We start from the raw sequence: 13769 nt of genomic DNA, 5'->3' as shown, positions 1-13769 counted from the left end.
TGCACTGCATATATTACTGGGCAATCTGACTAAGAGAGGAAAGGGCTGTGGATCAGCTCTCTCCCCCATCCTTAACTAAATTCCACTATAATCAAGGGTGTCCCTCCAGAGCAAATAATGGAGTACCCATGTTTGCTTCCTGGTACAGCTCAAGGGAAGAATGAGACAGCCACCTACTCAATGTGACCAAGGATGCCCATAAAGATCTAAAAAAGAGAAAGATCTGAAAACTCAGGCAAATGTGATGGAAGGCCCTCGTAACAGTGTAAGGGGACAACTTTCAACTTTGTATACTTCATACATTTTAATGGCATTCCTTCCCCTATCCCATAACACCCCTCCCTCAAGATCAGAAATCCATGGGTTTCCTGGGAAACTGACTTTACCCCACAGTTCCAGGGATGGAGCACATCAGCTAGGATAGATTAGCCAGTGTATTCCACCCACCCATGTGGTTCAGGCACAAGCCAGTCCAATAAGACTGATCTAAGCCAGCTGAAGCAGAAAAATCCCAAATCTCTTGCTGGGAGTTATGAGGCAAAACCACCTTGAACTGGGCCTTCTGTTACATTTAACACAATGACTTTCAACTGCTATGATAAAACTGCCATCCTCACTGTGGAGATGGGAAAACTGGGGCTAAAGAGGATAAATTCAAGCTAAGATTTAAAACCAGGCTGTCCATCTGCACATCCTTTGCCACTGTGCTATCCTGGGCTAAGAAAACTGACCGTGCTGTTTAAGAAAAATGTTTTAAGACCAAGGTAAGTAATATGTGTCCCTTACAACAGGTACCCTTCAGGAGAGTTTTTAAGACCATATTTTACAAACTTTTAAATGCACTAGGGAAACTAACAAAAGAATCTTTCAAAAATATCTTTATAAAAGCCTATCTTTTTATACATAAGTTCAGATTTTTATATATTAGACTTTCTTAAAATATTACTTTTTTTTTTTACACAGACTATAATTATTCATTAAAAAATATTCACTGAAGGTACCAGGCAAAACAGCCCTGGATCCAGATATAATTATTTCCATTTTGCATATGAGGAAATGAGGATTGGAGAGCTTAAGCACCTTCCCCAGGGTCACACGGCTTTAAGGGTACATGTAGGTTTCAGACCCATGTAGACCAAAGCCTGTAATCTCAACCACTCATACTGCCTCCCTATGAGCTATTCCAATCCACACAAAATGCAATCATCCAAGTAATTACCTTTTCAGAATCTACAAAGTGTGTAGCAATTCCTGCTGCATACACATCTCTTCCTTTCAGCCTGAATCCTGTTAATGCAAGGAAGCACCCAAGTTTTCCTTGAAGTCGTGGCAAGAAATAACCTCCACCCACATCAGGGAATAGCCCTGTAATTAAAAACAAAAAGAGACAATGATTCAAATGAAAAAGATAAATTCAGCTCTCTTTACTTGAGATCAAAGAGCCATTTTTCTCTGGAGTCTGAATCTATAGTAAAAATATTATTACTATACCACAGTACTACAACGTGCTATACAATGCAATCAATGTCACAAAAGACTTCCTATAAATTGTGCTAACTTAATTGGGGTACTTTTCAAATTTTTCATGTTTCATTTCTATAGAAGTCAATAAAGGATATGACGGCACAATGTTATGGATATAACTACTTGATAAATATTACTTAAATTTCTCATCTCTACTACTACTTTTTAAGAGTCTCCAATGTAGGTAAAGAATGAAAAAATATTTTCTTTCCAAATGATAAGCACAGGAAAAAATATATGTAATCTAAGGTTATTATGTGATAAATTATTATTACCATTTAATCAATGTCCAAACAGTCAATTATCTAATATTCAAGATACTTAAAGTGATGTGATAACCATTAGTCCTACTAAATGAACACGTTTATAGCTAATTAAATCACTTGCACTTACTCTTTTCTTAACCATGAGTATTTTTTAAATTCCCTTATTCTCTCTACTGGCAACAACTAAAAATAGCATATATGCAAATATTTGCCAGTACACTACTTTTTGGTGTTTAAGAGCTCCTTAAACAATTGTGACCCTCTAGGTTTATAATCCACCTATCTATTTGAAAATTGCTTCAATTAATTCAGATAAAAATACAAGCATTCAAATTCTTCCCAGTTCTACTTGTCAAAAAGTTCCTAGGGGGTTTCCTTGGTGGGGCAGTGGTTGAGAGTCCGCCTGCCAATGCAGGGGACGCAGGTTCGTGCCCTGGTCCAGGAAGATCCCACATGCCTTCGAGCGGCTGGGACCGTGAGCCATGGCCGCTGAGCCTGCGCGTCCGGAGCCTGTGCTCTGCAACGGGAGAGGCCATAGCAGTAAGAGGCCCGCATACCTTAAAAAAAAAAAAAAAAAAAGTTCCTGGGGCTTCCCTGGTGGCACAGTGGTTAAGAATCCACTTGTCACTGCAGGCGACACGGGTTCGAGCCCTGGCCCAGGAAGATCCCACATGCCGCAGAGCAACTAAGCCTGTGCGCCATAACTACTGAGGCTGCGTGCCGTAACTACTGAGCCTGCATTCTAGAGCCCATGTGCCACAACTACTGAAGCCTGTGTGCCTAGAGCCCATGCTCCGCAACAATAGAAGCCACCACAATGGGAAGCCCGCGCACTGCTACGAAGAGTAGCCCCTGCTCGCCACAACTAGAGAAAGCCGTGCACAGCAATGAAGAACAAAAGCAGCCAAAAATCAATAAATAAAATAAATAAATTTATTTTTTAAAAAAGTTCCTAGGGCTTCCCTGGTGGTGCAGTGGTTGAGAGTCCGCCTGCCGATGCAGGGGACATGGGTTCATGCCCCGGTCCAGGAAGATCCCACATGCCGCGGAGCGGCTGGGCCCGTGAGCCATGGCCGCTGAGTCTGCGCGTCCGGAGCCTGTGCTCCGCAACGGAAGAGGCCACAACAGTGAGAGGCCCACGTACCGCAAAAAAAAAGTTCCTAGACTTGAAAGAATCAGTGGCATGCTACTGTAAACAGAAATATCTTAGCATCTCAAACAAGATAGGTCAAAAGTTGAATTCATAACCACTGCCCCCCACAATCATCCCCCTTCCAGTATCACTCACCCCAATAAAGGATACAGCCGTCCCAACTCAAACCTTCTCCTGACCACCCCATAACCCTCCATCAATGACTATGTTCTCTTGCTTCCTCCTCTAAACAGTTCTCTACACAACAGAGTGGACTTTTTAATAACACAAACCCTTTTTCTATGTTCTTGTCTGATTGAATTCTTTTTTTTCAAATTATTTTAATAACACAAATCTTGATAAGAGTCTTGCATTCTACTGCTTAAAACTCTTCCATGACTGCCTATTTTTCTTAGATTAAAACTAACACCTTGGGGCTTCGCTGGTGGCACAGTGGTTAAGAGTCCGCTTGCCAATGCAGGGGACACAGGTTCATGCCCCGGTCCGGGAAGATCCCACATGCCACGGAGCGGCTGGGCCCATGAGCCATGGCTGCTGAGCCTGCGTGTCCGGAGCCTGTGCTCCGCAACGGGAGAGGCCACAACAGTGAGAGGCCCGCGTACCACAAAAAAAAAAACAAAAAAAAACTAACACCTTGGACTTCCCTGGTGGCACAGTGGTTAAGAATCCACCTGCCAGTGCAGGGGACACGGGTTCAAGCCCTGGTCCGGGACGATCCCACATGCCGCAGAGCAACTAAGCCCGTGCACCACAACTACAGAGTCTGCGCTCTAGAGCCCGTGAGCCACAACTACTGAGCCTGAGTGCCACAACTACTGAAGCCACGCACCTAAAGCCCGTGCTCTGCAACAAGAGAAGCCACCCAATGAGAAGCCCGCAAACCGCAACAAAGAGTAGCTCCCGCTCGCCGCAACTAGAGAAAGCCCGCGCACAGCAACAAAGACCTAAGGCAGCCAAAAATAAAAATAAATAAACAAACAAACAAAAAAAAAAAACTAACACCTTTATCAGTCTTCAAGGCCCCTGACCACTTTTTCAATTACATCTCTTACTACTCACTCACTATACTCCAGCCACTCTGGTCGTCTCTCTGTTCCTCAATATTCATTCCTACTTGCCGCTGAACCTCAGGAGCACTCTGCCCAAGTGAAAACACTTCTGTCTGTTCCAGGGCACCACATTATCCCTCTTCGCCCTTTGCCTCAATGGCTGCTTCTTTCCAGTTCCCCTTACTGGCTCCACCTCCCTTGCTGGACCTGTGCCCACTGCTATGCCTAGGCCTCATCTGAGGCTCTCCGATACCCCACACACGCATTTCCTTAGCTCTTGTAGCTTTAGATAATATCTATATTCAGATCAGTCCCTGTTAGGGATGGAATTGTGTCCCAAATGGTGTCCCCAAATTCTTAAGCTTAAGTCCTAACCCCACAATGTGACAATTTGGAGAAAAGGACCTCTAAAGAGGTAATTAAGGTTAAGTGAGGTTATAAGAGTGGGGGCCTTATCTAATAGGACTGGTGTCCTTGTAAGAGGAAGAGACACTGAGGGCACACACAGAGGAAAGGCCATGTGAGGACAGAGAGAAGGCAGCTGTCTACAAGCCAAGGACAGGGGCCTTGGGTGAAACCAAACCTGCCAATACCTTGATGTTGGACTTCCAGCCTCCAGGACTGGGAGAAATAAATGTTGTTTAAGCTACCCAGTCTTGGTATTTTGTTATGGCAGCCCTAGCAGACCAATACAGTCCCAAATCTGTCTATCTAGTTATGCCTTTTTCCCTTGAATAACTCTCAAATCTGCATTCTAGATTTAACTACATAGATAATAAGCATCCAAGATATAACATGGCAAAAACACAGCTCCTGATTCTCATCCCTCCAACCATACTGTTCCTTCCCTAATTGGCCTCATCCATCTAGTAGCACTACCTAAACACCTCGGAGTTATTCCTGATTCATTATATCAGCATGCAAGTTAACTCCAAAACATTTTCTAAATCTATCCACTCTATTCCAACTCTATAGCTCCATATTACTCCAAGCTTAAAATTATCTCTCTCTAGACCTGTGCTATCCAATAGAATTTCTATGATGATGAAAATGTTCTATAATCTATGCTGCCACTAACCAGATGTGGCTATTAAACACTTTGCAACTGAGGAACTGAATTTATTTAAATTTAATTTATATTAAATAGCCATCTGTGGTTAGTGGCTACAGTATCAGACAGCAGAGCTCTAGATTAATGTAATGACCTCCTAACAAGCCTCTCTACTCTTGCACCCCCTACAATCCATTATCCTTAAAACAGCCAGAATGATGGTATTAAAATGTAAACCAGGGCTTCCCTGGTGGCGCAGTGGTTGAGAGTCCGCCTGCCAATGCAGGGGACGCGGGCTCATGCCCCGGTCCGGGAAGATCCCACATGCCGCAGAGCTGCTGGGCCCGTGAGCCATGGCCACTGGGCCTGCACGTCTGGAGCCTGTGCTCCGCAATGGGAGAGGCCACAACAGTGAGAGGCCCGCATACCACAAAAAAAAAAAAAAAAAATGTAAACCAGACCATGCCACTCCCTGCTTTAAACTCTCCCACAGTTTCCCATAATGTTTAGGTTTAAATCCAAACTCTTCACCAGGGGTCCCTGTGGACCTCTTGAAGAGCACAGTATAACACTCCTGCCCTTGATTCAGACAGTTGACTCTATTTGGTTTCTTGAACAGGTAAAGCCTTATTCTTGCTTTAGACTAACTTCTTAACACCACAGTATTCTGTTCTAAGACATTAATATAGCTGCTTCCCTCTTGTCATTCAAATCTCAGCCTAAAGGACATCTCCTTGGAAAACCTCTTTAACCATCTAATCTGAAGTAGCCATCCAGGAGAATTACACTTTGGATAAGATGGAGTAAGAGGGACTAAATTTACTCTCCTACTTGAAATAACTATAGAAAAACAAATGCAATATATGAAATATCAGTTTTCAACAAACTGGACCGTCAGGGAATAAAGGTAAGTGATCTCTGAATATCTGAAAACAAGTGAGGTAAACTCTACAAAAGCTCCAGCTTAATGCCTTGAGAGAATGTCCAGGCCCAGAACAGCCCTTGATTTGAGGGGAATAAAGCTAAGAATCCAGGGTGACTGAGGCAGACAGAATTCCCAGAACAGAGTACCAGAGAGGAGAGGGCACAGAGAGAAAACTCTGGAGATCTGCAGAGTGTCTCCCTTAAGTCCTCAGCTTGGTACTGATCAGTACATGTGTATGAAGCAACTGCCTGAGGTTATGGAAAGAACCACAGGAAAGGATTATCGAGAACAGCACTGGGAACCTACACAGGGCTTAGAATAGTGCCTGTTCCCACCAATCAGACTATGAGAACTCAGGATTCGTGGGGGCACTGAATAGAATGCAAAGAAGGGTCTCATTTCAGTAGTAGGAAATAATTAGCCCTAGCCTGAGCACTGCTTCAACCTTGCATCTAAAAATAATAATAATAATAAAATTTTTTAAAAACTAAAAGACCTGAAAGGAACACTGTTTCCAAGTAACATAACCTCATCCCAGAAGCAAGCTCAAGAATATTTATAAGAATATAGGTCTTCCTCAATTTACATTGGGGTTACATCCTGATAAATCCATCACAAATCATAAGTTGAAAATACCATAAGACAAAAATGCATTTAATACACCTAACTTCCAAACATCATAGCTTAGCCTAGCCTACCTTAAATGTGCTCAGAACACTTACATTAGCCTAAAGTTGGGCAAGATCATCTAACACAAGGCCTAATTTATAATAAAGTGTTGAATATCTCATATAATTTATTGACTATTATGCTAAAAGTGAAAAACAAAAAGGTTCTAAGTATCAGTTATTTATCCTTGTGATTGTGTGGCTGCATAGGAGCTATGGCTCACTGCCACTGCCCAGCATCACATGAGAGTATGGTACCGGATATGGCCAGCCAAAGAAAAGGTCAAAATTCAAAATTCAAAGTACAGTTTCTACTACATGTATATTGCTTTTGCACCACTGTAAAATCATAAAATCAAAAAATTGTAAGTCAGACCACCAAAAGTTGGGAACCATCTATACAAAAATATCCAACACTCAACAAAGTAAAGCTTACAATGTCTAGAATCCGGTCAAAAATTATCAGGAATCTAAAGAAGCAAGAAATTGCCACCCATGATGACATGATAAAACAATCAATCAAAATTGATCCAGAACTGTTGCAGAGACGTGGAAAGACCTAGAGACTCTCATACGGAGTAAAGTAAGTCAGAAAGAGAAAAACAAATATCGTATATCAACGCATATATGTGGAATCTAGAAAAATGGTATAGATGATCTTGCTTGCAAAGCAGAAATAGAGACACAGATGTAGAGAACAAACGTACGGACACCAAGGGGGAAAAGGTGAGGGGGATGAATTGGGAGATTGGGATTGACATATATACACTATGTATAAAACAGATAACTAATGAGAACCTACTGTATAGCACAGGGAACTCTACTTAGTGCTCTGTGGTGACCTAAATGGGCAGGAAATCCAAAAAAGAAGGGACATATGTATACATATGGCTGATTCACTTTGCTGTACAGCAGAAATTGACACAGCAGTGTAAAGCAACTATACGCCAGTAAAAAAAAAAAAAAAAGAAAAGAAAAAAGACACTTATTTACAGAGAAATGAAGATAAGGATAAAAGCAGATTTCTCATGGAAAACAACATAAATGAGAAGATGGTGTAGCAAAATCTTTAAAGTACTGACATTTAAACATCAGAATAGAATTCTATACCTGGGTCTCATATCAATGACCTCAGGTTTCACCTTAGGAGACTAGAGAAAGGAGATAAAACTTCACGTAAGTAGACGGAAGTAATAAATATCAGAGCAGAAATCAATAAAACAGAAAACCAAAACACTTCTTTTGAGATCAATAAAATTAATAAACCTCTAATTAGAGTGATCAGAAAAAAAAAAGAGAAGACAAATTACTAATATCAAGAATGAGAGAGGGACTTCCCTGGCAGTCCAGTGGTTAAAACTCCACGATCCCAATGCAGGGGGCACGGGTTTGATCCCTGGTCAGGGAACTAAGATCCCAAATGCTGCATGGCATGGCCAAAAAAAAAAAGGATGAGAGAGACAGGTATTACTATAGATTCTACAGATACTAAAAAGATAATAAGGAAATGAACTTTATGCTAATAAATGGACAAACTCCTTAAAAGACCCAAATTACTAAAGTTTGTGCAAAAGAAATAGATAACTTGAATAGCCTACATCTATTAAAGATTTTGAATTTGTAGTTAAAAACCTCTCCACAAAGAAAACTCTAGGCCTAGATGGCTTCGCTAGTGAATTCTACAAAACACATGAAAGAAAAGAATCAATTCTACCCGAACTTTTCCAGAAATGAGCCCAGCATTACCCTGATACCAAAATGAAGCAAGCAAAATGATACCAAAATTATGTTACCAGAAAACTACAGACCAATATCCCTCATGAACATAGATGCAAAAATTCCAAATAAAATTTTTGTGTATCAAACCCTACAACATATAAAAAGTAGGACACATCATAATAGAGTGAGATTTATCCCAGCAAAGCAGGGTTAGTTTAATGTTAAAAAACCAAGCAAAGTGGGCTTCCCTGGTGGTGCAGTGGTTGGGGGTCCACCTGCCGATGCAGGGGACACGGGTTCGTGCCCCGGTCTGGGGGGATCCCACGTGCCGTGGAGCGGCTGGGCCCGTGGGCCATGGCCGCTGGGCCTGCACGTCCGGAGCCTGTGCTCCACAACGGAAGAGGCCACGGCGGTGAGAGGCCCGCGTACCGCAAAAAAAAAACCAAAAACAAACAAAAAAAAACAGCAAAGTAATCCACCCTTAATAAACTAAAAAAGAAAAAACAATGATCATCTCAACACATGCTGAAAAAAATTATAAAATCCAAAGTCCATTCCTAATAAAAGCCCTCAGAAATCTAGGAACAGAAAGAAAGTTCCTCATCCTGATAAGAGGCACCTATGAAAAACTTATACCTAATATCGTACTTAATTGGTGAAGGACTGAATGTTTTCCCCCTAAGATCCCGAACAAGGCAAGAAGGCCCACTCTCAATGTACCCGTTCAACATTGTATTGGAGGTTCTACCCAGTGGAATAAGGCAAGAAAAAATAAAAAGTATCCAGATGGGAAAGAAAAAAGTAAAATGTACTTTATTTGTAAAACAACATAATTATCTATTTAAAAAATCCAATTCAATCTACAAAAAATCTACTAGAACTAATAAGTGAGTTTACCAAGTTTGTAGTATACAAAGTACAAAACTCAATTATATTTCTATATATTGATAACTAACATCAGAAATAGATTTTTAAAATATCATTTATAGGGCATCCCTGGTGGCGCAGTGGTTGAGAGTCCGCCTGCTGATGCAGGGGACACAGGTTTGTGCCCCGGTCCGGGGAGATCCCACATGCCGCAGGGCGGCTAGGCCTGTGAGCCATGGCCGCTGAGCCTGCGCATCCGGAGCCTGTGCTCCGCAACGGGAGAGGCCACAACGGTGAGAGGCCCGCATACAGAAAAAAAAAAATATATATATATATATATATATATATATAATTTATAATACCATTGAATAATATGAAATGCTTAAGGAAAAATCTGACAAAAGATGTATAAGAAACTGAAAACTACAAAACATGGCTTAGGGAAATTAAAGAAGACCCAAATAAATGGAAAGATATACCTTGCTCACAGGTCTGAAGACTCAAGATTGTTAAGATGTCAATTCTCCCTAAATTGATAGATCCTAGACAATCCAAATAAAAATTCTAACAGGCTTTTTTGTTGAAACTTACAAAATCACCCTAAAATTCACATAGAAATACAAAGGATCTATAGAGCCAAAACAACTTGAAAGAAAAAAAAAGAACAAAATTAGAGGATTATCATTACTTGATCAAGACTTACTATAAAGCAACAGTAATCAAGACAGTGTGGTGTTGGCACCAAGATCAGCACATACAAAGGTGCAAAGGCAATCAGTGGAGAAATAGTAGCTTTTTCCAAAAAAGGATGTGGGAATGATTTTATCTCCCTATGCAAAATAATAAACTTTGATCTACACCTTTGATCCATACCTCTCACCACATACAAAAGTTAACTCAAAATGGAGCATAGATCTGGATGCAAGATATTTCCTCTAATAATCTTTCATCTAAAATTAAATACATGTACGGCAGAAATTAACACAACATTGTAAATCAACTATACTTCAATAAGAATAAATAAATAATATCGACTACAGTGCACTAGTGTCTCCAGTTTAAATATGCTTGCCTTTGTGTTTTCAGATATAAGTATGAGCTAATATAAACTTTTAGGTATCTTCCTATTATAATTTCTTTTTAAAGTTCTTTCATACAAGATTCCATCAATTCCTTCAATAACTGTAATGTGAAATGTATCAAAGGTAATTCTAAAAGTAATTATGAAAAATTTGGTTTTTTGGGTTTTTTTTTTTTTACCTATTGCTGTTTCTGGCATTGCAAAAAGAGACTTTTCAGTAGCCACTCGGAATTGCCCATGAACTGAGAGACCAACTCCCTAGGGAAAAGGCAAAAAATTGTTTTAAAAATACTGCAGGGGTTAAGAAAAAAAAACCTCACATTCACGAACATTATAAACCAAGTAAATTATATCATATACAAAGATATACATAATATATATTATATATAATTCTTCATAAAGAATTTCTTTAAAGGAATTTCAGGAGCTAGACTGGAGGGAAACCCTAAACCACACAATTTCAGAAGAACTTTCTGGGTGAAAAGTACATGGGTATCCCTGATATCTGGAACAGATTTGTTTTAGCTAAAATGTTTTTGATTAGTATCCCGTGTTATGCTTCATGTCCTCTTCCCCAATTCCCTCTTATTTCAAACTAGATGCAGCATTATAGAATACTGACTCTTCCCAGAACCACTGAGTATTCTTAGTGGAACCAATCATCAAAACAGCATAACCAAGCTATTCTAGCAAATTTCAGTAGCCTTAAATAGAATATTAACACATTTTATTTATTCACATAGTTCATCAAATAAAATTAGCAACATCATTTTTCTCAGATACAACACTTAGTAACTATTTAACTCTTAAAAATCCATTACTAAACACAAGTTTTACAAAATAAAAAGATTTGGCTGAAAGTCTATTTCTGACTTGTTGAATATCACTGAAAATGACAAACTTAACAGTCATCTCTGAATCAACAGATATATTTGAATAAAATAAGAGGTATACATGTGATTACAAAGTATCCAAGTGTGTCAGTGCTCACATTGTGACACACATTTCCTATGTTATGTTTTTCACATTATTCAGAACTTCTATTAGATTGTTTAGTTCTACTCATTCTTTTTCCTTTTTAACTAGTGTTGTCTATCTTTAACATCACAGAGTTAAACAAGTTAAAACACGTAAAATATTTGGAACAATGTCAGTCACTTAATAAGAGTAAGTAAGTATAAGCTAAATAGAAAAGGCCTTATCTCTATTTAATTCTTCTAATTTTTCATTACAATTTCCTCAAGCCTTTCAAGTGTTTTCATACTCAGTTCAACCATTTAAAAGTTGTTGAAACTTTTAAATCTTAAGAAAATACTCAAAAACACATGCAATTTCTTATAAATTTATGTACTGTATGCTAAGCTTAAATTTTAAAAGACCATATAAATAAGCATGGAAATGAATAAAATTCTTCAGGCACTAGCTACATCCTTTGGAGTTAACATTTATAAGTTAAACCTACAATGTTTGATACTCTTTGTACAAGCAAATATCATGTTATAAGTATTCTATTATGACAAAATCATCTGATAACATTAACCCAAATTAGACTATACACTTCAAGGTTATAAAATCTTACAAATTTTAATAAAAGTAAAACATTACTAGTTTTATTAATAATTTCTTATATTATTTTAAGAACCCTTGCCTCACATTCTATTCTCTGCTTTAGTTTAACACAATGTAGCTGAAAGCTTATTAGTGTTCAGGACTGTCTTCCTAAGAACTTAGAGTGTTGGCCTGAATTCGCAGTTTTCAGACTATGTTTTCAGTCCTAGGGCTCAGAAGAACTAGGTCCTGTCTGGGTCTGCACAGCAGGTAGATCTCCAGGCCTTACTGACTGACCCTGCCTTAACCTTACTCCTCTAGTTACTGCCCCCTGACTCTTCTAATTAACTCTGAATTCCACAAACAGCACATGACCATATCCCTCTTCATAAAACATATATAAAGTCAACCACAACCCTAATCCCAGTCGGCCCTCTCCCTCCTCAAAGACACAGTTATTAATTTGGTATGTAACCCTTCAGATTCTTCCCTATGTATCTCTAATACATATTTGAACAGATGTGGATATTTATGTGAGATACACACATACTTCAAACTCTATTCCATGGCCTGCAAGGCTCTACATAATATGGCCCAGGAGCCTACCTCTCTGACTTCATCTCCCACCACTCTTTCCATGCTCACTCCACTAGCCACGGGGCCTTCATGCCACTTCTCCCAAGTTCCAAGCCTTTACAATTTCAATTAATCATGGAATTTTAAAGTGAGGAGGACCTACTACAGTAGGCCACTGCCCATCCCGTCATTGCCCCTTCTCTGCAGGAATCTGCTCTGCCCAGAGACTTTGCCCTCTCGCCAGCAGTGGCTGAGCTAGAGACTGGCAGTGGACCCAAGGACAGTCAATGGAGGCTAACCAGAATTCTAAGGCCCAGGGAGCAAAGGAGGAAGAAAAGTGTATTAGACAAGATTTTCACTCTTTGGTATTTAACCTAAAACACAGTGGGCAGCTGTGAGTTGATGACACCCAAAGAAGCTTAAAGGTCATTTGAAATTTGAGCTGAAGAAGACATGACAGCCAAGTGAAAGCTGAAATTATATGGGGTGACGAAGAAAAAACTGAGAAGCGGCATGTAGCCTGTACAACACAGAGAACAAAGCAAACAGAAATAGCTTGAGAGAGAAAAACAGGCAAATGCACTACTCAAACTTGCCTTAAGCCCACACTTGCAGTTCAATTTTCAGGAAGACAAGCTATGTTGCGTTTTTGTCTTTGGATTCCCATTTGTTCCCTGCACTTGTCTCTTAACTGCTCCCTTCTCTTTTCTGGATCTGTTTGGGTGAGTTCCTGTTCTTTTCAGTTAAAAAAGTCTCTTCACCACATTTTCAGTTAGAACCAGACCCAGATTCTGTCATGATTCAGCATCACACAATAGCTGTCTTAGGCCTCTGGCCTCTAATAAATTCATCCCAAGACTGCTGTGTGCTTTTTCCTAACACTGCTCTTCCTGATAGTCATTCCCATTATATCTTCTGGAACCCTCATTCCTTTGCAAAAGAACCACTAACAGCCCAAATTCTCTACAGAGGGCCCTCCCTACCCCTAAATTCAAGAAAGAAAGAATTTTATAAGCCCTGTACTCTTTCATGTAGAAGCTATAGATCCCATATTCATTGATTCAGTTGTTTTGTTTCAGCCATGGCTAATAAAATAATGAACAAAGTCAAAGACTTCAAAATTTTAGTAAGAAGTTATTAATGAAAAGCTTTCCAAATAAGAGGTCACTGACACAAGTACCATTAGGAGCCAATTTAAAGTGCCTTTCAATTAAGATGAAATGAAGACCGGGAAAATTCAAGCCACCTGACATGGAGATACTAAGGACATAAATACTGATCCACGTTGAAAGGGGTGTAGCACTCTCATGGCAGATTCATATCTAGTTTTTGTATCTTATAT

General features: G+C 39.6%; 1 protein-coding gene across 1 annotated transcript in view; it reads right to left on the bottom strand.

Annotated features, from left to right (window-relative positions):
- The window catches only part of HIBCH (3-hydroxyisobutyryl-CoA hydrolase), a gene marked incomplete at its 5' end in the record, with an annotated part of 91902 nt that overhangs the window by 29064 nt on the left and 49069 nt on the right, over positions 1 to 13769 (bottom strand). The window contains 2 exons of the mRNA XM_079709893.1: positions 1220 to 1365; positions 10483 to 10561. Coding sequence (XP_079566019.1) covers positions 1220 to 1365; positions 10483 to 10561 — 225 coding nt within the window. The remainder of the gene's footprint in view (positions 1 to 1219; positions 1366 to 10482; positions 10562 to 13769) is intronic.

The sequence above is a fragment of the Hyperoodon ampullatus genome (assembly GCF_949752795.1).
Source record: "Hyperoodon ampullatus genome assembly, chromosome: 8".
In the NCBI taxonomy this organism is placed as follows: domain Eukaryota; kingdom Metazoa; phylum Chordata; class Mammalia; order Artiodactyla; family Ziphiidae; genus Hyperoodon; species Hyperoodon ampullatus.
Note: the sequence above shows the minus strand (reverse complement) of the source record. Positions and strands in the feature narration are given on the sequence as shown.